Source organism: Gadus macrocephalus, chromosome 4, assembly GCF_031168955.1.
Source record: "Gadus macrocephalus chromosome 4, ASM3116895v1".
NCBI classification, from domain to species: Eukaryota; Metazoa; Chordata; class Actinopteri; order Gadiformes; family Gadidae; genus Gadus; species Gadus macrocephalus.
This window is the reverse complement of record NC_082385.1, coordinates 24,158,810-24,182,916: the sequence shown is the minus strand read 5'-3', so window position 1 is coordinate 24,182,916 and position 24,107 is coordinate 24,158,810. Positions and strand designations below refer to the sequence as shown.

At 46.7% G+C, this 24,107-nt stretch overlaps 1 protein-coding gene and 6 non-coding genes across 7 annotated transcripts; 1 reads left to right on the top strand and 6 right to left on the bottom strand.

The window, feature by feature from the left end:
* Positions 1-222: 222 nt before the first annotated feature.
* Positions 223-4,365, top strand: LOC132456379 (uncharacterized). Its single transcript, XM_060050725.1, has 4 exons — positions 223-1,167; positions 1,419-2,481; positions 2,572-2,692; positions 2,821-4,365. The coding sequence occupies exons 1-4, from the start codon at positions 356-358 to the stop codon at positions 3,876-3,878; spliced, it is 3,054 nt and encodes a 1,017-aa protein (XP_059906708.1). The 5' UTR covers positions 223-355; the 3' UTR covers positions 3,879-4,365.
* A 4,473-nt stretch (positions 4,366-8,838) lies between these two features.
* On the bottom strand, positions 8,839-8,909 carry trnag-gcc (transfer RNA glycine (anticodon GCC)). Its single transcript has one exon. It is a non-coding gene; the product is annotated as a tRNA-Gly (tRNA).
* A 925-nt stretch (positions 8,910-9,834) lies between these two features.
* Positions 9,835-9,905, bottom strand: trnag-gcc (transfer RNA glycine (anticodon GCC)). Its single transcript has one exon. It is a non-coding gene; the product is annotated as a tRNA-Gly (tRNA).
* A 934-nt stretch (positions 9,906-10,839) lies between these two features.
* On the bottom strand, positions 10,840-10,910 carry trnag-acc (transfer RNA glycine (anticodon ACC)). Its single transcript has one exon. It is a non-coding gene; the product is annotated as a tRNA-Gly (tRNA).
* Positions 10,911-11,844: 934 nt separating this feature from the next.
* Positions 11,845-11,915, bottom strand: trnag-gcc (transfer RNA glycine (anticodon GCC)). Its single transcript has one exon. It is a non-coding gene; the product is annotated as a tRNA-Gly (tRNA).
* A 2,944-nt stretch (positions 11,916-14,859) lies between these two features.
* Positions 14,860-14,930, bottom strand: trnag-gcc (transfer RNA glycine (anticodon GCC)). Its single transcript has one exon. It is a non-coding gene; the product is annotated as a tRNA-Gly (tRNA).
* Positions 14,931-23,725: 8,795 nt separating this feature from the next.
* trnag-gcc (transfer RNA glycine (anticodon GCC)) lies at positions 23,726-23,796 on the bottom strand. Its single transcript has one exon. It is a non-coding gene; the product is annotated as a tRNA-Gly (tRNA).
* Positions 23,797-24,107: the final 311 nt, after the last annotated feature.

Below are 24,107 nucleotides of genomic sequence, written 5' to 3'. Positions count from 1 at the left end.
GTCATTGATATAGAGCTCGATTTTATTTCCTTGTACTCTGAATATACTGTAGTGTTTAATATGTTTGTGTTTTACAGCTCCACCATGTCCTGCGCCTCCTGTCAGGCAGCCAGCAGCCCCAGGCTACAATCAGGATGTTGCACAGTGGAACTGCTCCCATCAGCAGCAGATCTGGATGAAGGATGAGACATTGGGTCTGTGGCCAGGGTCACGTCCAGTACGTCACCCAATGAACATGATTACCCTGTGGCGCTATCCACCTCAGCCTGAGCTCATAGACAATATTGCTGCACTGCCTTCGCCCAAATATTTTTAGCTCCACCCATTCTTCATTTGGAAGCCGGAGCATGCGATCATGGAGAGGGTGAGGAACAATTTTGTCCTGCCCTGCCTTCATGGTTGTCCCAACCCTCAGGTAGCTTCTTCTGGTGTTGGACGGCCCAGAGTGATCATCGGCACCAGTGGTCAGTACTATCTTTTTGCTTCACGGCTCACCTGTAAAGCCTGTAAGAGGTACTGGCATGCTGACAAACCCCAATGGCTGGAGATGTTGCCAAAACGCTTCAATAACATTGTGCCAGCCTTCCTGACGCACAAAAAAGCCATCTGCAAATCGGTGATGGATGAGCTGAGACGCAGTGGCAGATCACCGGAGGACATGACCAAGCAGCTGACAGAGGCGGTCCATCTTAAGTATGAGCGAGCTCATCTGGCCTACCTGCTGAGTGTGCAGAACATCAGGGATGCTGAGGAAGGAGCCTACGGCCAGAAGACCATCACTGGGCACCTCAGACAGGCAGACACTCCAGCTTCATTCGGGGGATATTCAGATGCTGATGGCTGGCGGGGAGTGTCTCTTTCTTCGCACTACCTGGTCAACTGCCAGGTCCAGGAGTATCAGAGGCAGGAGCAGCTCCTCACACTACTGCTGCAGGGGACCTTTGGACGGGCACTGAGGTCGGATCACACTCGGAAAGTGGCGAGGAAGGTCGTGCTGTCGTCTGGCACCATGTCTTCCTACGCCATCATGAATGAGAACTGGATGATCCTGAGCTGGGTGATGCTGCAGTCAGAGTGTGATCGGTCCCTTCATCTGGTGTATCAGGGACTGGCTCAACGCTACACTGCAGCTGGAGTGGAGAAGGCATGCTGCCACTGGGTGGACAGGTATAAAGTGTTTATGTTTAAAAATGTACTAGACTTACACACGTTTGTTTGATTTCACCCATTTATTCCATTTTGCACAGTTTATTGTGTCATCTGACTAATCTGAGATACAAATATAAAGAAATGGAATTCTAAAATAGAATAGAAAGATCTAGTTTTTTTAATATTGTAAATAGATGAATAGTCTAATAGTATTTCACCCAAAAATATATATTTTTCGACTGCAATAAAATATGTTTTTAATGTTTTAGGGACTGCTGTGCTGCCTTCAAGGTCCTGGACACCAGAGCTCAGGAGCACCTGTCATGGGACTGCTGGAAGACCACAGAGGCTATAGTCACAGAGGCCACCTCTGGAAACCTCGCCAACACAAGTGCCGCAAGGAACAAGTTTAATGTAGACATTAGCATCAAGTTAGACTTGTTTCATTGTATGCGCCGGCTTACCAGAGAGTGTGTGTCAGAGCATCATCCTCTGTACAGCTCCTTCTGCCAGTTCCTCTCCGCAGCCTTTCTCGTTGTGGACCAGGGGGATCTCGAGAGGCTGAAGGACGCTTACACCTTCTGTGGAATCTCTCCTGCCAATCCAACCAAGCAGCACATGAGAGATCACTGCAGGACACAGGTGCCACAGCCCAGAGAACTGCTGCAGAGAGTGGAAGACGTCCTCCATCACTTCCACCTGGCAAAGGACGTGAATGATGTGCTCCTCTATAAGGCCTCCATGTTCAAGGTGTGGAGGATTCAGCGGATACACATCTTAAGAGGCTGCTTGAGCGACCCTGAGGTGGAGGAGGGGATCCTCTACAGATACGGTGGCACCTTGCAGCTTAATTACACCAAGGGCGAAGGAGCGGCTGTACCTGTTTGGATCCCTGTTAGAGGCACGTCTCAGCAGGAGGGCTTCCACTGTCACCAGGCCCAGTGGGTGACTGGCAACCGGGTGTCCACTGAGCTCTTCCAGGCCCAGGCCATGACTGGAGTGGTGCGCTGGAACTTTCAGAGGCTTGTGGACCTGAAGCAGCCTGGTGTGGAGCTGCCAGCTGTGTTTGACCCCCTGCTCATTTGGGAACTGAACGCAGCCTGTCAAAGGGTGACAGGGGTGCGAAAATACCCAGCTCTGCACATCTCAAACAGGGACACAGGGGAGAGATTCGGGCTGCAGTACGTGGAGTCAGGCTGTCGTACTGTGGTTTTAAACTGGGACAAACACAGGACACAGCACAACACCTCTGCTGCTGTAACCGTGGCAACACAGCTGCACTCCTCTGCCCTGGATGAAGTGCATGACATTGTTGCGGGCACAGACTCTCAGGTAATCCAGATGAATCACACACTGTCAATTTCCAACCCACTGACAGAATGACTGACTGACTCAATCATTACATTTGATGCTGTATTTCAGGAGACCAGTGATGGCACTGTCCAGGACAACCCAGTGGGAGCAGTGCCGATCCTCAGTTTCCAGCCACCTATGCCAGCATCTGCCACGGCCAAAGAAGAGCCTCACCCTTTGATGGATACAGGTTACCCACCTACCATTCCTCATGCACAACAGTTAACTGTTAAAAACAACTTCACACATGGCTACTGTATACAATTAGCTTGTAATAATAACATAAACAATATAATAAACATATGCTTTATTCCTTAGACCTGCGAGGGGTAGCGCCACTGCCCATATCCTCCTCTCCTCGAGCCGCCCGCACTGGACCCATTAAGACGGGAGGCCTGGTTCAAGTCCTGGACCACGGCCGGTGGACGGCCCCCATGAGAGCAGCCATCGATGGGCTTCTGGCTAAACATCATGGAGCCAAAGCTCTTCTGAAGAGGGTGGATGCGGAATATGCTGCCATGGTGCAGAGGGCGTGCACGGATCCCAACAGCCTCCTTCATCCGACCACAGGCCAGCATATCTCCAGATATGTCAAGCATCTGGCCAAGCTGAAAAACACCAGCTCCTCTCTCAACACCAGCCCAGAGAAGGTTTTGGAGACTCAGCAGCTGTGGCAGAGTTTGACCACAGGCAGCAAAACAGTCTGTGTACCCGTCACAGCCCTGCCTCCTGCGACCGTCAACCCTCCAGCTGTGGCTCCCCCCCCGGAGGAGTCACTGAGCCGGGCCACAGTGGAGAAGATCGTGTCAGAGATCCTCCAGAAACAACAGCAGCAACAACCAAGGCAGGAGAGAAAGGTGCCCAGAAACTGTTTGTCCTGTGGTCAGCCAAAGTCCAGGTACCTTGGCGATGGATCCACTGTTCACTTTTTTTTTCAGTCCCCTGAGGTGAAGTACTTTTACTGCTCCGAACGGGTCTTTAAAATGTATAGAGAGGAAGGCCTCAAAGACCCCAGGATGTATTTTGTGGACTTTGCTGCCTCCCCCTTTTTTGCCAGGGAGCTTGAGGCTGTAAAAGAGAGGAGTGCAGCGTGGAAGAAGGTGGCAGAGGAGAGGACAAAGCAAAAGTCTGCAGTGCAGCTTCCAACAGGTCGCCTGTGCAGATTCTGTCACCAACCACTAAAGCAGGGTCCTGGCAGCCCTCATGTCCATGCCTGTTTCCCTGACATCCCAGGGAAATACATTTACTGCCCCTCCAGAGTGTTGTCCCTTTACAAGGACAAGGGCATGGTCAAGGAGATGACCTGGATGGAGTTCCAGCAGTCAGACTTTTTTGAGGCAGAAAGGGTCCGATGGGTTTCAGAGAAGAGGAGTTGAGGAGGAATAATAGTCCTCTTTTCTGAAATTAAATGATTAGACCTTGACTAATCATTTCATAATATCATATATGTTTACACTTTCTATTAAATATATTCTGTACATTTGTGTTGTTCCTTTGCTTATATATTATCTCAGTTTGGACTTTGGGTGTTTAATAACTAATAGTCCACTTTTCTATAATATTGTATATGTTTACACTTTTTTATAAATATATTCTGTACATTTGAATTGTTCCTTTGCTTACATATTATCTTGATTTATCTTCAATATCAGTTTGGACTTTGGGTGTTTAATAACTAATAGTCCTCTTTTCTATAATATTGTATATGTTTACACTTTTTAGTAAATATGTTCTGTACATTTGCATTGTTCCTTTGCTTGCATATTAACTTTATTTATCTTCAATGTCAGTTTGGATTTTGGGTGTTTAATTATTCAGCTCGTGTTCATGTACAATTAAATATGACACTTTCATCGAAGGGCAGCAACTTGTTTCTGGATTATTTGCTTCGTGGAGCATATTGTGGTGCCTTTCATGCATAATTTATATAATATAAATATTTTTAATGATGAATTGTTTTTATTATCATTAAGTTCAATTCAAACGTTTCAAGAAACAGTAAGTAAAAGTAGAATTATTATTTATCCTTTAATAACAAGGTCTTATTATCATATTATCGTCAAAGATTAATTATTTCCACATGTCCAAAAAGTGATTAAAATTCACATAGGCCTACAAAGTAGAAAATAGTTGTAAAGGAATTGTTTCGGATCATCTACACATGCTGTAGAAAGAATACAAGAGTGTTCTAAATCAAATAAGAGTTTGGTTTGTTTGGCTAACGTGGGATTCGAACCACCTCCTCTGGGAGACGCTCCTGCTCGACAAAGAGTTCTTCGACCGATCCGCGGCATTTTCTTCCTCGCTTCTGATTGGCTAGTAAGCGTTCTACGGCTATACGCGGCTGGCCCCCGCGTGGCAGGCGAGAATTCTACCACTGAACCACCAATGCTCGCTTTTAGTCCCACTTTGGCTCACAAAATCCTCTCGAGTCACATTTCCACCTGCAGGACTCATAGTGCTTGCTCACTTTAAGAAATACTAGAACACCACAGCCCCTCATTAGTACAGTGGTCAGTATCCATTGGCCATGCATGAAACCAGGAATGTGAAGATTCTTGGTTTAACTCAGTCCGAACGAAAAGAGCCAATTTATTTTGGTCACGCAAATGACCCAGCCTTATACCTTTGCCTGCAATCAGCCAGAGATTCAGCAGCAGGTGCACTACAATGCCGCCCAGATACTTTCCAATGTTGCAGACCAGGGCTTCATGCATGACAGGTAATTCTACCATTGAAACACCAACGCTTGTTAGCTCAAGAAAATGTGCCCCCAGAAATGAATTGGTCAGAATCACGTTTCCACCTGTAGTCTTCAAAGTTCTTGGACGTGTTGAGGAACGTATATTCACAGAGTTCCTCGTTAGTATAGTGGTCAGTATCCCCGCCTGTCATGCGGGAGACCGGGGTTCAATTCCCCGACGGGGAGTAAGGGAATTTTACCCACAGTGCCGGACACATTCAACCTGGCGTTATTTGAGATGCATGAGGTGTCTGTGGGCAAGACGAGGCCATTGATAACTTGACAAGTTTAACGAAATTGCACCCACTATTCACTCTGGGACACTTTTTAGTTTGTGTCAGGATGGCCGGTCTAAGGTGCTGCGATCAGGTCACAGTCTCGTCTGGAAGTGTGGGTTTGAGTCCCACTTCTGAAGGGAGTTTTGAGGTCACCTTACGAAAAGTGAAATCACTGTCGTCAAGAACTATTTATTTCAGACGATCTGTTAAGTTAGGTTCGCCCGCTCAGTTTGATGTTCCATGAGATGTGACCATTCACACACTGTGTTTAAGTTGCGTTTTAAGAATTCAAAATAATTATGCACTTCATTGGCCGGGAAACGAACCCGGGCCTCCCGCGTGGCAGGCGAGAATTCTACCACTGAACCACCAATGCTCGCTTATAGTCCCACTTTGGCTCACAAAATCCTCTCGAGACACATTTCCACCTGCAGGACTCGTAGTGCTTGCTCACTTTAAGAAATACTAGAACACCACAGCCCCTCATTAGTACAGTGGTCAGTATCCATTGGCCATGCATGAAACCAGGAATGTGAAGATTCTTGGTTTAACTCAGTCCGAACGAAAAGAGCCAATTTATTTTGGTCACGCAAATGACCCAGCCTTATACCTTTGCCTGCAATCAGCCAGAGATTCAGCAGCAGGTGTACTACAATGCAGCCCAGATACTTTCCAATGTTGCAGACCAGGGCTTCATGCATGACAGGTAATTCTACCAATGAAACACCAACGCTTGTTAGCTCAAGAATTTGTGCCCCCAGAAATGAATTGGTCAGACTCACGTTTCCACCTGTAGACGTCAAAGTTCTTGGACGTGTTGAGGAATTGGCATTTACAGGGCTCATCGTTAGTATAGTGGTCAGTATCCCCGCCTGTCACGCGGGAGACCGGGGTTCAATTCCCCGACGGGGAGTAAGGGAATTTTACCCACAGTGCCGAACACATTCAACCTGGCGTTATTTGAGATGCATGAGGTGTCTGTGGGCAAGACGAGGCCATTGATAACTTGACAAGTTTAACGAAATTGCACCCACTATTCACTCTGCGACACTATTTAGTTTGTGTCAGGATGGCCGGTCTAAGGTGCTGCGATCAGGTCACAGTCTCGTCTGGAAGTGTGGGTTTGAGTCCCACTTCTGAAGGGAGTTTTGAGGTCACCTTACGAAAAGTGAAATCACTGTCGTCAAGAACTATATATTTCAGACGATCTGTTAAGTTGGGTTCGCCCGCTCAGTTTGATGTTCCATGAGATGTGACCATTAACACACTGTGTTTAAGTTGCGTTTTAAGAATTCATAATAATTATGCACTGCATTGGCCGGGAATCAAACCCGGGCCTCCCGCGTGGCAGGCGAGAATTCTACCACTGAACCACCAATGCTCGCTTTTAGTCCCACTTTGGCTCACAAAATCCTCTCGAGACACATTTCCACCTGCAGGACTCATAGTGCTTGCTCACTTTAAGAAATACTAGAACACCACAGCCCCTCATTAGTACAGTGGTCAGTATCCATTGGCCATGCATGAAACCAGGAATGTGAAGATTCTTGGTTTCACTCAGTCCGAACGAAAAGAGCCAATTTATTTTGGTCACGCAAATGACCCAGCCTTATACCTTTGCCTGCAATCAGCCAGAGATTCAGCAGCAGGTGTACTACAATGCAGCCCAGATACTTTCCAATGTTGCAGACCAGGGCTTCATGCATGACAGGTAATTCTACCAATGAAACGCCAACGCTTGTTAGCTCAAGAATTTGTGCCCCCAGAAATGAATTGGTCAGACTCACGTTTCCACCTGTAGACGTCAAAGTTCTTGGACGTGTTGAGGAATTGGCATTTACAGGGCTCATCGTTAGTATAGTGGTCAGTATCCCCGCCTGTCACGCGGGAGACCGGGGTTCAATTCCCCGACGGGGATTTAGGGATATTTACCCACAGTGCCGAACACATTCAACCTGGCGTTATTTGAGATGCATGAGGTGTCTGTGGGCAAGACGAGGCCATTGATAACTTGACAAGTTTAACGAAATTGAACCCACTATTCACTCTGGTACACTTTTTAATTTGTGTCAGGATGGCCGATCGGTCTAAGGTGCTGCGATCAGGTCGCAGTCTCGTCTGGAAGTGTGGGTTTGAGTCCCACTTCTGAAGGGAGTTTTGAGGTCACCTTACGAAAAGTGAAATCACTGTCGTCAAGAACTATATATTTCAGACGATCTGTTAAGTTAGGTTCGCCCGCTCAGTTTGATGTTCCATGAGATGTGACCATTCACACACTGTGTTTAAGTTGCGTTTTAAGAATTCATAATAATTATGCACTGCATTGCCCGGGAATCAAACCCGGGCCTCCCGCGTGGCAGGCGAGAATTCTACCACTGAACCACCAATGCTCGCTTTTAGTCCCACTTTGGCTCACAAAATCCTCTCGAGACACATTTCCACCTGCAGGACTCATAGTGCTTGCTCACTTTAAGAAATACTAGAACACCACAGCCCCTCATTAGTACAGTGGTCAGTATCCATTGGCCATGCATGAAACCAGGAATGTGAAGATTCTTGGTTTCACTCAGTCCGAACGAAAAGAGCCAATTTATTTTGGTCACGCAAATGACCCAGCCTTATACCTTTGCCTGCAATCAGCCAGAGATTCAGCAGCAGGTGTACTACAATGCAGCCCAGATACTTTCCAATGTTGCAGACCAGGGCTTCATGCATGACAGGTAATTCTACCAATGAAACACCAACGCTTGTTAGCTCAAGAATTTGTGCCCCCAGAAATGAATTGGTCAGATTCACGTTTCCACCTGTAGTCTTCAAAGTTCTTGGACGTGTTGAGGAACGTATATTCACAGAGTTCCTCGTTAGTATAGTGGTCAGTATCCCCGCCTGTCACGCGGGAGTCCGGGGTTCAATTCCCCGACGGGGAGTAAGGGAATTTTACCCACAGTGCCGAACACATTCAACCTGGCGTTATATGAGGTGTCTGTGGGCAAGACGAGGCCATTGATAACTTGACAAGTTTAACGAAATTGCACCCACTATTCACTCTGGGACACTTTTTAGTTTGTGTCAGGATGGCCGGTCCAAGGTGCTGCGATCAGGTCACAGTCTCGTCTGGAAGTGTGGGTTTGAGTCCCACTTCTGAAGGGAGTTTTGAGGTCACCTTACGAAAAGTGAAATCACTGTCGTCAAGAACTATTTATTTCAGACGATCTGTTAAGTTAGGTTCGCCCGCTCAGTTTGCTGTTCCATGAGATGTGACCATTCACACACTGTGTTTAAGTTGCGTTTTAAGAATTCCTAATAATTATGCACTGCATTGGCCGGGAATCGAACCCGGGCCTCCCGCGTGGCAGGCGAGAATTCTACCACTGAACCACCAATGCTCGCTTTTAGTCCCACTTTGGCTCACAAAATCCTCTCGAGACACATTTCCACCTGCAGGACTCATAGTGCTTGCTCACTTTAAGAAATACTAGAACACCACAGCCCCTCATTAGTACAGTGGTCAGTATCCATTGGCCATGCATGAAACCAGGAATGTGAAGATTCTTGGTTTAACTCAGTCCGAACGAAAAGAGCCAATTTATTTTGGTCACGCAAATGACCCAGCCTTATACCTTTGCCTGCAATCAGCCAGAGATTCAGCAGCAGGTGCACTACAATGCAGCCCAGATACTTTCCAATGTTGCAGACCAGGGCTTCATGCATGACAGGTAATTCTACCAATGAAACACCAACGCTTGTTAGCTCAAGAAAATGTGCCCCCAGAAATGAATTCGTCAGATTCACGTTTCCACCTGTAGTCTTCAAAGTTCTTGGACGTGTTGAGGAATTGGAATTTGCAGAGCTCCTCGTTAGTATAGTGGTCAGTATCCCCGCCTGTCACGCGGGAGACCGGGGTTCAATTCCCCGACGGGGAGTAAGGGAATTTTACCCACAGTGCCGAACACATTCAACCTGGCGTTATATGAGGTGTCTGTGGGCAAGACGAGGCCATTGATAACTTGATAAGTTTAACGAAATTGCACCCACTATTCACTCTGGGACACTTTTTAGTTCGTGTCAGGATGGCCGGTCCAAGGTGCTGCGATCAGGTCACAGTCTCGTCTGGAAGTGCGGGTTTGAGTCCCACTTCTGAAGGGAGTTTTGAGGTCACCTTACGAAAAGTGAAATCACTGTCGTCAAGAACTATTTATTTCAGACGATCTGTTAAGTTAGGTTCGCCCGCTCAGTTTGATGTTCCATGAGATGTGACAATAAACACACTGTGTTTAAGTTGCGTTTTAAGAATTCATAATAATTATGCACTGCATTGGCCGGGAATCGAACCCGGGCCTCCCGCGTGGCAGGCGAGAATTCTACCACTGAACCACCAATGCTCGCTTTTAGTCCCACTTTGGCTCACAAAATCCTCTCAAGACACATTTCCACCTGCAGGACTCATAGTGCTTGCTCACTTTAAGAAATACTAGAACACCACAGCCCCTCATTAGTACAGTGGTCAGTATCCATTGGCCATGCATGAAACCAGGAATGTGAAGATTCTTGGTTTAACTCAGTCCGAACGAAAAGAGCCAATTTATTTTGGTCACGCAAATGACCCAGCCTTATACCTTTGCCTGCAATCAGCCAGAGATTCAGCAGCAGGTGCACTACAATGCAGCCCAGATACTTTCCAATGTTGCAGACCAGGGCTTCATGCATGACAGGTAATTCTACCAATGAAACACCAACGCTTGTTAGCTCAAGAAAATGTGCCCCCAGAAATGAATTGGTCAGACTCACGTTTCCACCTGTAGACGTCAAAGTTCTTGGACGTGTTGAGGAATTGGAATTGACAGAGCTCCTCGTTAGTATAGTGGTCAGTATCCCCGCCTGTCACGCGGGAAACCGGGGTTCAATTCCCCGACGGGGAGTTAGGGATTTTTACCCACAGTGCCGAACACATTCAACCTGGCGTTATTTGAGATGCATGAGGTGTCTGTGGGCAAGACGAGGCCATTGATAACTTGACAAGTTTAACGAAATTGAACCCACTATTCACTCTGGTACACTTTTTAGTTTGTGTCAGGATGGCCGGTCTTAGGTGCTGCGATCAGGTCGCAGTCTCGTCTGGAAGTGTGGGTTTGAGTCCCACTTCTGAAGGGAGTTTTGAGGTCACCTTACGAAAAGTGAAATCACTGTCATCAAGAACTATTTATTTCAGACGATCTGTTAAGTTAGGTTCGCCCGCTCAGTTTGATGTTCCATGAGATGTGACCATTCACACACTGTGTTTAAGTTGCGTTTTAAGAATTCATAATAATTATGCACTGCATTGGCCGGGAATCGAATCCGGGCCTCCCGCGTGGTAGGCGAGAATTCTACCACTGAACCACCAATGCTCGCTTTTAGTCCCACTTTGGCTCACAAAATCCTCTCAAGACACATTTCCACCTGCAGGACTCATAGTGCTTGCTCACTTTAAGAAATACTAGAACACCACAGCCCCTCATTAGTACAGTGGTCAGTATCCATTGGCCATGCATGAAACCAGGAATGTGAAGATTCTTGGTTTAACTCAGTCCGAACGAAAAGAGCCAATTTGTTTTGGTCACGCAAATGACCCAGCCTTATACCTTTGCCTGCAATCAGCCAGAGATTCAGCAGCAGGTGCACTACAATGCAGCCCAGATACTTTCCAATGTTGCAGACCAGGGCTTCATGCATGACAGGTAATTCTACCAATGAAACACCAACGCTTGTTAGCTCAAGAAAATGTGCCCCCAGAAATGAATTGGTCAGATTCACGTTTCCACCTGTAGTCTTCAAAGTTCTTGGACGTGTTGAGGAACGTATATTCACAGAGTTCCTCGTTAGTATAGTGGTCAGTATCCCCGCCTGTCACGCGGGAGACCGGGGTTCAATTCACCGACGGGGAGTAAGGGAATTTTACCCACAGTGCCGAACACATTCAACCTGGCGTTATTTGAGATGCATGAGGTGTCTGTGGGCAAGACGAGGCCATTGATAACTTGACAAGTTTAACGAAATTGCACCCACTATTCACTCTGGGACACTTTTTAGTTTGTGTCAGGATGGCCGGTCTAAGGTGCTGCGATCAGGTCACAGTCTCGTCTGGAAGTGTGGGTTTGAGTCCCACTTCTGAAGGGAGTTTTGAGGTCACCTTACGAAAAGTGAAATCACTGTCGTCAAGAACTATTTATTTCAGACGATCTGTTAAGTTAGGTTCGCCCGCTCAGTTTGATGTTCCATGAGATGTGACCATTCACACACTGTGTTTAAGTTGCGTTTTAAGAATTCATAATAATTATGCACTGCATTGGCCGGGAATCGAACCCGGGCCTCCCGCGTGGCAGGCGAGAATTCTACCACTGAACCACCAATGCTCGCTTTTAGTCCCAATTTGGCTCACAAAATCCTCTCAAGACACATTTCCACCTGCAGGACTCATAGTGCTTGCTCACTATAAGAAATACTAGAACACCACAGCCCCTCATTAGTACAGTGGTCAGTATCCATTGGCCATGCATGAAACCAGGAATGTGAAGATTCTTGGTTTAACTCAGTCCGAACGAAAAGAGCCAATTTATTTTGGTCACGCAAATGACCCAGCCTTATAGCTTTGCCTGCAATCAGCCAGAGATTCAGCAGCAGGTGCACTACAATGCAGCCCAGATACTTTCCAATGTTGCAGACCAGGGCTTCATGCATGACAGGTAATTCTACCAATGAAACACCAACGCTTGTTAGCTCAAGAAGTTGTGCCCCCAGAAATGAATTGGTCAGACTCACGTTTCCACCTGTAGTCTTCATAGTTCTTGGACGTGTTGAGGAACGTATATTCACCGAGTTCCTCGTTAGTATAGTGGTCAGTATCCCCGCCTGTCACGCGGGAGACCGGGGTTCAATTCCCCGACGGGGAGTAAGGGAATTTTACCCACAGTGCCGAACACATTCAACCTGGCGTTATTTGAGATGCATGAGGTGTCTGTGGGCAAGACGAGGCCATTGATAACTTGACAAGTTTAACGAAATTGCACCCACTATTCACTCTGGGACACTTTTTAGTTTGTGTCAGGATGGCCGGTCTAAGGTGCTGCGATCAGGTCACAGTCTCGTCTGGAAGTGTGGGTTTGAGTCCCACTTCTGAAGGGAGTTTTGAGGTCACCTTACGAAAAGTGAAATCACTGTCGTCAAGAACTATTTATTTCAGACGATCTGTTAAGTTAGGTTCGCCCGCTCAGTTTGATGTTCCGTGAGATGTGACCATTCACACACTGTGTTTGAGTTGCGTTTTAAGAATTCATAATAATTATGCACTGCATTGGCCGGGAATCAAACCCGGTCCTCCCGCGTGGCAGGCAAGAATTCTACCACCGAACCACCAAAGCTCGCTATTAGTGTCACTTTGGCTCACAAAATCTTCTCGAGACACATTTCCACCTGCAGGACTCATAGTGCTTGCTCACTTTAAGAAATACTAGAACACCGCAGCCCCTCATTAGTACAGTGGTCAGTATCCATTGGCCATGCATGAAACCAGGAATGTGAAGATTCTTGGTTTAACTCAGTCCGAACGAAAATAGCCAATTTGTTTTGGTCACGCAAATGACCCAGCCTTATACCTTTGCCTGCAATCAGCCAGAGATTCAGCAGCAGGTGCACTACAATGCAGCCCAGATACTTTCCAATGTTGCAGACCAGGGCTTCATGCATGACAGGTAATTCTACCAATGAATCACCAACGCTTGTTAGCTCAAGAAGTTGTGCCCCCAGAAATGAATTGGTCAGACTCACGTTTCCACCTGTAGTCTTCATAGTTCTTGGACGTGTTGAGGAACGTAAATTCACAGAGTTCCTCGTTAGTATAGTGGTCAGTATCCACGCCTGTCACGCGGGAGACCGGGGTTCAAATCACCAACGGGGAGTAAGGGAATTTTACCCACAGTGCCGAACACATTCAACCTGGCGTTATTTGAGATGCATGAGGTGTCTGTGGGCAAGACGAGGCCATTGATAACTTGACAAGTTTAACGAAATTGCACCCACTATTCACTCTGGGACACTTTTTAGTTTGTGTCAGGATGGCCGGTCTAAGGTGCTGCGATCAGGTCACAGTCTCGTCTGGAAGTGTGGGTTTGAGTCCCACTTCTGAAGGGAGTTTTGAGGTCACCTTACGAAAAGTGAAATCACTGTCGTCAAGAACTATTTATTTCAGACGATCTGTTAAGTTAGGTTCGCCCGCTCAGTTTGATGTTCCATGAGATGTGACCATTCACACACTGTGTTTAAGTTGCGTTTTAAGAATTCATAATAATTATGCACTGCATTGGCCGGGAATCGAACCCGGGCCTCCAGCGTGGCAGGCGAGAATTCTACCACTGAACCACCAATGCTCGCTTTTAGTCCCACTTTGGCTCACAAAATCCTCTCAAGACACATTTCCACCTGCAGGACTCATAGTGCTTGCTCACTATAAGAAATACTAGAACACCACAGCCCCTCATTAGTACAGTGGTCAGTATCCATTGGCCATGCATGAAACCAGGAATGTGAAGATTCTTGGTTTAACTCAGTCCGAACGAAAAGAGCCAATTTATTTTGGTCACGCAAATGACCCAGCCTTATAGCTTTGCCTGCAATCAGCCAGAGATTCAGCAGCAGGTGCACTACAATGCAGCCCAGATACTTTCCAATGTTGCAGACCAGGGCTTCATGCATGACAGGTAATTCTACCAATGAAACACCAACGCTTGTTAGCTCAAGAAGTTGTGCCCCCAGAAATGAATTGGTCAGACTCACGTTTCCACCTGTAGTCTTCATAGTTCTTGGACGTGTTGAGGAACGTATATTCACAGAGTTCCTCGTTAGTATAGTGGTCAGTATCCCCGCCTGTCACGCGGGAGACCGGGGTTCAATTCCCCGACGGGGAGTAAGGGAATTTTACCCACAGTGCCGAACACATTCAACCTGGCGTTATTTGAGATGCATGAGGTGTCTGTGGGCAAGACGAGGCCATTGATAACTTGACAAGTTTAACGAAATTGCACCCACTATTCACTCTGGGACACTTTTTAGTTTGTGTCAGGATGGCCGGTCTAAGGTGCTGCGATCAGGTCACAGTCTCGTCTGGAAGTGTGGGTTTGAGTCCCACTTCTGAAGGGAGTTTTGAGGTCACCTTACGAAAAGTGAAATCACTGTCGTCAAGAACTATTTATTTCAGACGATCTGTTAAGTTAGGTTCGCCCGCTCAGTTTGATGTTCCATGAGATGTGACCATTCACACACTGTGTTTAAGTTGCGTTTTAAGAATTCATAATAATTATGCACTGCATTGGCCGGGAATCGAACCCGGGCCTCCCGCGTGGCAGGCGAGAATTCTACCACTGAACCACCAATGCTCGCTTTTAGTCCCACTTTGGCTCACAAAATCCTCTCAAGACACATTTCCACCTGCAGGACTCATAGTGCTTGCTCACTATAAGAAATACTAGAACACCACAGCCCCTCATTAGTACAGTGGTCAGTATCCATTGGCCATGCATGAAACCAGGAATGTGAAGATTCTTGGTTTAACTCAGTCCGAACGAAAAGAGCCAATTTATTTTGGTCACGCAAATGACCCAGCCTTATAGCTTTGCCTGCAATCAGCCAGAGATTCAGCAGCAGGTGCACTACAATGCAGCCCAGATACTTTCCAATGTTGCAGACCAGGGCTTCATGCATGACAGGTAATTCTACCAATGAAACACCAACGCTTGTTAGCTCAAGAAGTTGTGCCCCCAGAAATGAATTGGTCAGACTCACGTTTCCACCTGTAGTCTTCATAGTTCTTGGACGTGTTGAGGAACGTATATTCACAGAGTTCCTCGTTAGTATAGTGGTCAGTATCCCCGCCTGTCACGCGGGAGACCGGGGTTCAATTCCCCGACGGGGAGTAAGGGAATTTTACCCACAGTGCCGAACACATTCAACCTGGCGTTATTTGAGATGCATGAGGTGTCTGTGGGCAAGACGAGGCCATTGATAACTTGACAAGTTTAACGAAATTGCACCCACTATTCACTCTGGGACACTTTTTAGTTTGTGTCAGGATGGCCGGTCTAAGGTGCTGCGATCAGGTCACAGTCTCGTCTGGAAGTGTGGGTTTGAGTCCCACTTCTGAAGGGAGTTTTGAGGTCACCTTACGAAAAGTGAAATCACTGTCGTCAAGAACTATTTATTTCAGACGATCTGTTAAGTTAGGTTCGCCCGCTCAGTTTGATGTTCCGTGAGATGTGACCATTCACACACTGTGTTTGAGTTGCGTTTTAAGAATTCATAATAATTATGCACTGCATTGGCCGGGAATCAAACCCGGTCCTCCCGCGTGGCAGGCAAGAATTCTACCACCGAACCACCAAAGCTCACTATTAGTGTCACTTTGGCTCACAAAATCTTCTCGAGACACATTTCCACCTGCAGGACTCATAGTGCTTGCTCACTTTAAGAAATACTAGAACACCGCAGCCCCTCATTAGTACAGAGGTCAGTATCCATTGGCCATGCATGAAACCAGGAATGTGAAGATTCTTGGTTTAACTCAGTCCGAACGAAAAGAGCCAATTTATTTTGGTCACGCAAATGACCCAGCCTTATACCTTTGCCTGCAATCAGCCAGAGATTCAGCAGCAGGTGCACTACAATGCAGCCCAGATACTTTCCAATGTTGCAGACCAGGGCTTCATGCATGACAGGTAATTCTACCAATGAAACACCAACGCTTGTTAGCTCAAGAAGTTGTGCCCCCAGAAATGAATTGGTCAGACTCACGTTTCCACCTGAGGTGTCTGTGGGCAAGACGAGGCCATTGATAACTCGACAAGTTTAACGAAATTGCACCCACTATTCACTCAGGGACACTTTTTAGTTTGTGTCAGGATGGCCGGTCTAAGGTGCTGCGATCAGGTCACAGTCTCGTCTGGAAGACTGGGTTTGAGTCCCACTTCTGAAGGGAGTTTTGAGGTCACCTTACGAAAAGTGAAATCACTGTCGTCAAGAACTATTTATTTCAGACGATCTGTTAAGTTAGGTTCGCCCGCTCAGTTTGATGTTCCGTGAGATGTGACCATTCACACACTGTGTTTGAGTTGCGTTTTAAGAATTCATAATAATTATGCACTGCATTGGCCGGGAATCAAACCCGGTCCTCCCGCGTGGCAGGCAAGAATTCTACTACCGAACCACCAAAGCTCGCTATTAGTGTCACTTTGGCTCACAAAATCTTCTCGAGACACATTTCCACCTGCAGGACTCATAGTGCTTGCTCACTTTAAGAAATACTAGAACACCGCAGCCCCTCATTAGTACAGTGGTCAGTATCCATTGGCCATGCATGAAACCAGGAATGTGAAGATTCTTGGTTTAACTCAGTCCGAACGAAAAGAGCCAATTTATTTTGGTCATGCAAATGACCCAGCCTTATACCTTTGCCTGCAATCAGCCAGAGATTCAGCAGCAGGTGCACTACAATGCAGCCCAGATACTTTCCAATGTTGCAGACCAGGGCTTCATGCATGACAGGTAATTCTACCAATGAAACACCAACGCTTGTTAGCTCAAGAAGTTGTGCCCCCAGAAATGAATTGGTCAGACTCACGTTTCCACCTGTAGTCTTCAAAGTTCTTGGACGTGTTGAGGAACGTATATTCACAGAGTTCCTCGTTAGTATAGTGGTCAGTATCCCCGCCTGTCACGCGGGAGACCGGGGTTCAATTCCCCGACGGGGAGTAAGGGAATTTTACCCACAGTGCCGAACACATTCAACCTGGCGTTATTTGAGATGCATGAGGTGTCTGTGGGCAAGACGAGGCCATTGATAACTTGACAAGTTTAACGAAATTGCACCCACTATTCACTCTGGGACACTTTTTAGTTTGTGTCAGGATGGCCGGTCTAAGGTGCTGCGATCAGGTCACAGTCTCGTCTGGAAGTGTGGGTTTGAGTCCCACTTCTGAAGGGAGTTTTGAGGTCACCTTACGAAAAGTGAAATAACTGTCGTCAAGAACTATTTATTTCAGACGATCTGTTAAGTTAGGTTCGCCCGCTCAGTTTGATGTTCCGTGAGATGTGACCATTCACACACTGTGTTTAAGTTGCGTTTTAAGAATTCTTAATAATTATGCACTGCATTGGCCGGGAATCAAACCCGGTCCTCCCGCGTGGCAGGCAAGAATTCTACCACTGAACCACCAAAGCTCGCTTATAGTGTCACTTTGGCTCACAAAATCCTCTCGAGACACATTTCCACCTGCAGGACTCATAGTGCTTGCTCACTTTAAGAAATACTAGAACACCGCAGCCCCTCATTAGTACAGTGGTCAGTATCCATTGGCCATGCATGAAACCAGGAATGTGAAGATTCTTGGTTTAACTCAGTCCGAACGAAAAGAGCCAATTTATTTTGGTCATGCAAATGACCCAGCCTTATACCTTTGCCTGCAATCAGCCAGAGATTCAGCAGCAGGTGCACTACAATGCAGCCCAGATACTTTCCAATGTTGCAGACCAGGGCTTCATGCATGACAGGTAATTCTACCAATGAAACACCAACGCTTGTTAGCTCAAGAAGTTGTGCCCCCAGAAATGAATTGGTCAGACTCACGTTTCCACCTGTAGTCTTCAAAGTTCTTGGACGTGTTGAGGAACGTATATACACAGAGTTCCTCGTTAGTATAGTGGTCAGTATCCCCGCCTGTCACGCGGGAGACCGGGGTTCAATTCCCCGACGGGGAGTAAGGGAATTTTACCCACAGTGCCGAACACATTCAACCTGGCGTTATTTGAGATGCATGAGGTGTCTGTGGGCAAGACGAGGCCATTGATAACTTGACAAGTTTAACGAAATTGCACCCACTATTCACTCTGGGACACTTTTTAGTTTGTGTCAGGATGGCCGGTCTAAGGTGCTGCGATCAGGTCACAGTCTCGTCTGGAAGTGTGGGTTTGAGTCCCACTTCTGAAGGGAGTTTTGAGGTCACCTTACGAAAAGTGAAATAACTGTCGTCAAGAACTATTTATTTCAGACGATCTGTTAAGTTAGGTTCGCCCGCTCAGTTTGATGTTCCGTGAGATGTGACCATTCACACACTGTGTTTAAGTTGCGTTTTAAGAATTCTTAATAATTATGCACTGCATTGGCCGGGAATCAAACCCGGTCCTCCCGCGTGGCAGGCAAGAATTCTACCACTGAACCACCAAAGCTCGCTTATAGTGTCACTTTGGCTCACAAAATCCTCTCGAGACACATTTCCACCTGCAGGACTCATAGTGCTTGCTCACTTTAAGAAATACTAGAACACCGCAGCCCCTCATTAGTACAGTGGTCAGTATCCATTGGCCATGCATGAAACCAGGAATGTGAAGATTCTTGGTTTAACTCAGTCCGAACGAAAAGAGCCAATTTATTTTGGTCATGCAAATGACCCAGCCTTATACCTTTGCCTGCAATCAGCCAGAGATTCAGCAGCAGGTGCACTACAATGCAGCCCAGATACTTTCCAATGTTGCAGACCAGGGCTTCATGCATGACAGGTAATTCTACCAATGAAACACCAACGCTTGTTAGCTCAAGAAGTTGTGCCCCCAGAAATGAATTGGTCAGACTCACGTTTCCACCTGTAGTCTTCAAAGTTCTTGGACGTGTTGAGGAACGTATATTCACAGAGTTCCTCGTTAGTATAGTGGTCAGTATCCCCGCCTGTCACGTGGGAGACCGGGGTTCAATTCCCCGACGGGGAGTAAGGGAATTTTACCCACAGTGCCGAACACATTCAACTTGGCGTTATTTGAGATGCATGAGGTGTCTGTGGGCAAGACGAGGCCATTGATAACTTGACAAGTTTAACGAAATTGCACCCACTATTCACTCTGGGACACTTTTTAGTTTGTGTCAGGATGGCCGGTCTAAGGTGCTGCGATCAGGTCACAGTCTCGTCTGGAAGTGTGGGTTTGAGTCCCACTTCTGAAGGGAGTTTTGAGGTCACCTTACGAAAAGTGAAATCACTGTCATCAAGAACTATTTATTTCAGACGATCTGTTAAGTTAGGTTCGCCCGCTCAGTTTGATGTTCCATGAGATGTGACCATTCACACACTGTGTTTAAGTTGCGTTTTAAGAATTCATAATAATTATGCACTGCATTGGCCGGGAATCAAACCCGGTCCTCCCGCGTGGCAGGCAAGAATTCTACCACCGAACCACCAAAGCTCGCTATTAGTGTCACTTTGGCTCACAAAATCTTCTCGAGACACATTTCCACCTGCAGGACTCATAGTGCTTGCTCACTTTAAGAAATACTAGAACACCGCAGCCCCTCATTAGTACAGTGGTCAGTATCCATTGGCCATGCATGAAACCAGGAATGTGAAGATTCTTGGTTTAACTCAGTCCGAACGAAAAGAGCCAATTTGTTTTGGTCATGCAAATGACCCAGCCTTATACCTTTGCCTGCAATCAGCCAGAGATTCAGCAGCAGGTGCACTACAATGCAGCCCAGATACTTTCCAATGTTGCAGACCAGGGCTTCATGCATGACAGGTAATTCTACCAATGAAACACCAACGCTTGTTAGCTCAAGAAAATGTGCCCCCAGAAATGAATTGGTCAGACTCACGTTTCCACCCGTAGTCTTCAAAGTTCTTGGACGTGTTGAGGAACGTATATACACAGAGTTCCTCGTTAGTATAGTGGTCAGTATCCCCGCCTGTCACGCGGGAGACCGGGGTTCAATTCCCCGACGGGGAGTAAGGGAATTTTACCCACAGTGCCGAACACATTCAACCTGGCGTTATTTGAGATGCATGAGGTGTCTGTGGGCAAGACGAGGCCATTGATAACTTGACAAGTTTAACGAAATTGCACCCACTATTCACTCTGGGACACTTTTTAGTTTGTGTCAGGATGGCCGGTCTAAGGTGCTGCGATCAGGTCACAGTCTCGTCTGGAAGTGTGGGTTTGAGTCCCACTTCTGAAGGGAGTTTTGAGGTCACCTTACGAAAAGTGAAATCACTGTCGTCAAGAACTATTTATTTCAGACGATCTGTTAAGTTAGGTTCGCCCGCTCAGTTTGATGTTCCATGAGATGTGACCATTCACACACTGTGTTTAAGTTGCGTTTTAAGAATTCATAATAATTATGCACTGCATTGGCCGGGAATCAAACCCGGTCCTCCCGCGTGGCAGGCAAGAATTCTACCACCGAACCACCAAAGCTCGCTATTAGTGTCACTTTGGCTCACAAAATCTTCTCGAGACACATTTCCACCTGCAGGACTCATAGTGCTTGCTCACTTTAAGAAATACTAGAACACCGCAGCCCCTCATTAGTACAGTGGTCAGTATCCATTGGCCATGCATGAAACCAGGAATGTGAAGATTCTTGGTTTAACTCAGTCCGAACGAAAATAGCCAATTTGTTTTGGTCACGCAAATGACCCAGCCTTATACCTTTGCCTGCAATCAGCCAGAGATTCAGCAGCAGGTGCACTACAATGCAGCCCAGATACTTTCCAATGTTGCAGACCAGGGCTTCATGCATGACAGGTAATTCTACCAATGAAACACCAACGCTTGTTAGCTCAAGAAGTTGTGCCCCCAGAAATGAATTGGTCAGACTCACGTTTCCACCTGTAGTCTTCATAGTTCTTGGACGTGTTGAGGAACGTATATGCACAGAGTTCCTCGTTAGTATAGTGGTCAGTATCTCCGCCTGTCACGCGGGAGACCGGGGTTCAATTCCCCGACGGGGAGTAAGGGAATTTTACCCACAGTGCCGAACACATTCAACCTGGCGTTATTTGAGATGCATGAGGTGTCTGTGGGCAAGACGAGGCCATTGATAACTTGACAAGTTTAACGAAATTGCACCCACTATTCACTCTGGGACACTTTTTAGTTTGTGTCAGGATGGCCGGTCTAAGGTGCTGCGATCAGGTCACAGTCTCGTCTGGAAGTGTGGGTTTGAGTCCCACTTCTGAAGGGAGTTTTGAGGTCACCTTACGAAAAGTGAAATCACTGTCGTCAAGAACTATTTATTTCAGACGATCTGTTAAGTTAGGTTCGCCCGCTCAGTTTGATGTTCCATGAGATGTGACCATTCACACACTGTGTTTGAGTTGCGTTTTAAGAATTCATAATAATTATGCACTGCATTGGCCGGGAATCAAACCCGGTCCTCCCGCGTGGCAGGCAAGAATTCTACCACCGAACCACCAAAGCTCGCTATTAGTGTCACTTTGGCTCACAAAATCTTCTCGAGACACATTTCCACCTGCAGGACTCATAGTGCTTGCTCACTTTAAGAAATACTAGAACACCGCAGCCCCTCATTAGTACAGTGGTCAGTATCCATTGGCCATGCATGAAACCAGGAATGTGAAGATTCTTGGTTTAACTCAGTCCGAACGAAAAGAGCCAATTTATTTTGGTCACGCAAATGACCCTGCCTTATACCTTTGCCTGCAATCAGCCAGAGATTCAGCAGCAGGTGCACTACAATGCAGCCCAGATACTTTCCAATGTTGCAGACCAGGGCTTCATGCATGACAGGTAATTCTACCAATGAAACACCAACGCTTGTTAGCTCAAGAAGTTGTGCCCCCAGAAATGAATTGGTCAGACTCACGTTTCCACCTGTAGTCTTCAAAGTTCTTGGACGTGTTGAGGAACGTATATTCACAGAGTTCCTCGTTAGTATAGTGGTCAGTATCCCCGCCTGTCACGCGGGAGACCGGGGTTCAATTCCCCGACGGGGAGTAAGGGAATTTTACCCACAGTGCCGAACACATTCAACCTGGCGTTATTTGAGATGCATGAGGTGTCTGTGGGCAAGACGAGGCCATTGATAACTTGACAAGTTTAACGAAATTGCACCCACTATTCACTCTGGGACACTTTTTAGTTTGTGTCAGGATGGCCGGTCTAAGGTGCTGCGATCAGGTCACAGTCTCGTCTGGAAGTGTGGGTTTGAGTCCCACTTCTGAAGGGAGTTTTGAGGTCACCTTACGAAAAGTGAAATCACTGTCGTCAAGAACTATTTATTTCAGACAATCTGTTAAGTTAGGTTCGCCCGCTCAGTTTGATGTTCCATGAGATGTGACCATTCACACACTGTGTTTAAGTTGCGTTTTAAGAATTCATAATAATTATGCACTGCATTGGCCGGGAATCAAACCCGGTCCTCCCGCGTGGCAGGCAAGAATTCTACCACCGAACCACCAAAGCTCGCTATTAGTGTCACTTTGGCTCACAAAATCTTCTCGAGACACATTTCCACCTGCAGGACTCATAGTGCTTGCTCACTTTAAGAAATACTAGAACACCGCAGCCCCTCATTAGTACAGTGGTCAGTATCCATTGGCCATGCATGAAACCAGGAATGTGAAGATTCTTGGTTTAACTCAGTCCGAACGAAAATAGCCAATTTGTTTTGGTCACGCAAATGACCCAGCCTTATACCTTTGCCTGCAATCAGCCAGAGATTCAGCAGCAGGTGCACTACAATGCAGCCCAGATACTTTCCAATGTTGCAGACCAGGGCTTCATGCATGACAGGTAATTCTACCAATGAAACACCAACGCTTGTTAGCTCAAGAAGTTGTGCCCCCAGAAATGAATTGGTCAGACTCACGTTTCCACCTGTAGTCTTCATAGTTCTTGGACGTGTTGAGGAACGTATATTCACAGAGTTCCTCGTTAGTATAGTGGTCAGTATCCCCGCCTGTCACGCGGGAGACCGGGGTTCAATTCCCCGACGGGGAGTTAGGGAATTTTACCCACAGTGCCGAACACATTCAACCTGGCGTTATTTGAGATGCATGAGGTGTCTGTGGGCAAGACGAGGCCATTGATAACTTGACAAGTTTAACGAAATTGCACCCACTATTCACTCTGGGACACTTTTTAGTTTGTGTCAGGATGGCCGGTCTAAGATGCTGCGATCAGGTCACAGTCTCGTCTGGAAGTGTGGGTTTGAGTCCCACTTCTGAAGGGAGTTTTGAGGTCACCTTACGAAAAGTGAAATCACTGTCGTCAAGAACTATTTATTTCAGACGATCTGTTAAGTTAGGTTCGCCCGCTCAGTTTGATGTTCCATGAGATGTGACCATTCACACACTGTGTTTAAGTTGCGTTTTAAGAATTCATAATAATTATGCACTGCATTGGCCGGGAATCGAACCCGGGCCTCCCGCGTGGCAGGCGAGAATTCTACCACTGAACCACCAATGCTCGCTTTTAGTCCCACTTTGGCTCACAAAATCCTCTCAAGACACATTTCCACCTGCAGGACTCATAGTGCTTGCTCACTATAAGAAATACTAGAACACCACAGCCCCTCATTAGTACAGTGGTCAGTATCCATTGGCCATGCATGAAACCAGGAATGTGAAGATTCTTGGTTTAACTCAGTCCGAACGAAAAGAGCCAATTTGTTTTGGTCACGCAAATGACCCAGCCTTATACCTTTGCCTGCAATCAGCCAGAGATTCAGCAGCAGGTGCACTACAATGCAGCCCAGATACTTTCCAATGTTGCAGACC

What these genes read in the sequence shown, in the direction of transcription:
- LOC132456379 (XM_060050725.1), top strand. Translation starts at nt 356, where the DNA reads ATGGAGAGGGTGAGGAACAATTTTGTCCTGCCCTGCCTTCATGGTTGT. An exon ending in TGCTGCCACTGGGTGGACAG is followed by an intron (nt 1,168 to 1,418) that starts GTATAAAGTGTT and finishes TTAATGTTTTAG; the next exon opens with GGACTGCTGTGCTGCCTTCA. An exon ending in TTGCGGGCACAGACTCTCAG is followed by an intron (nt 2,482 to 2,571) that starts GTAATCCAGATG and finishes GCTGTATTTCAG; the next exon opens with GAGACCAGTGATGGCACTGT.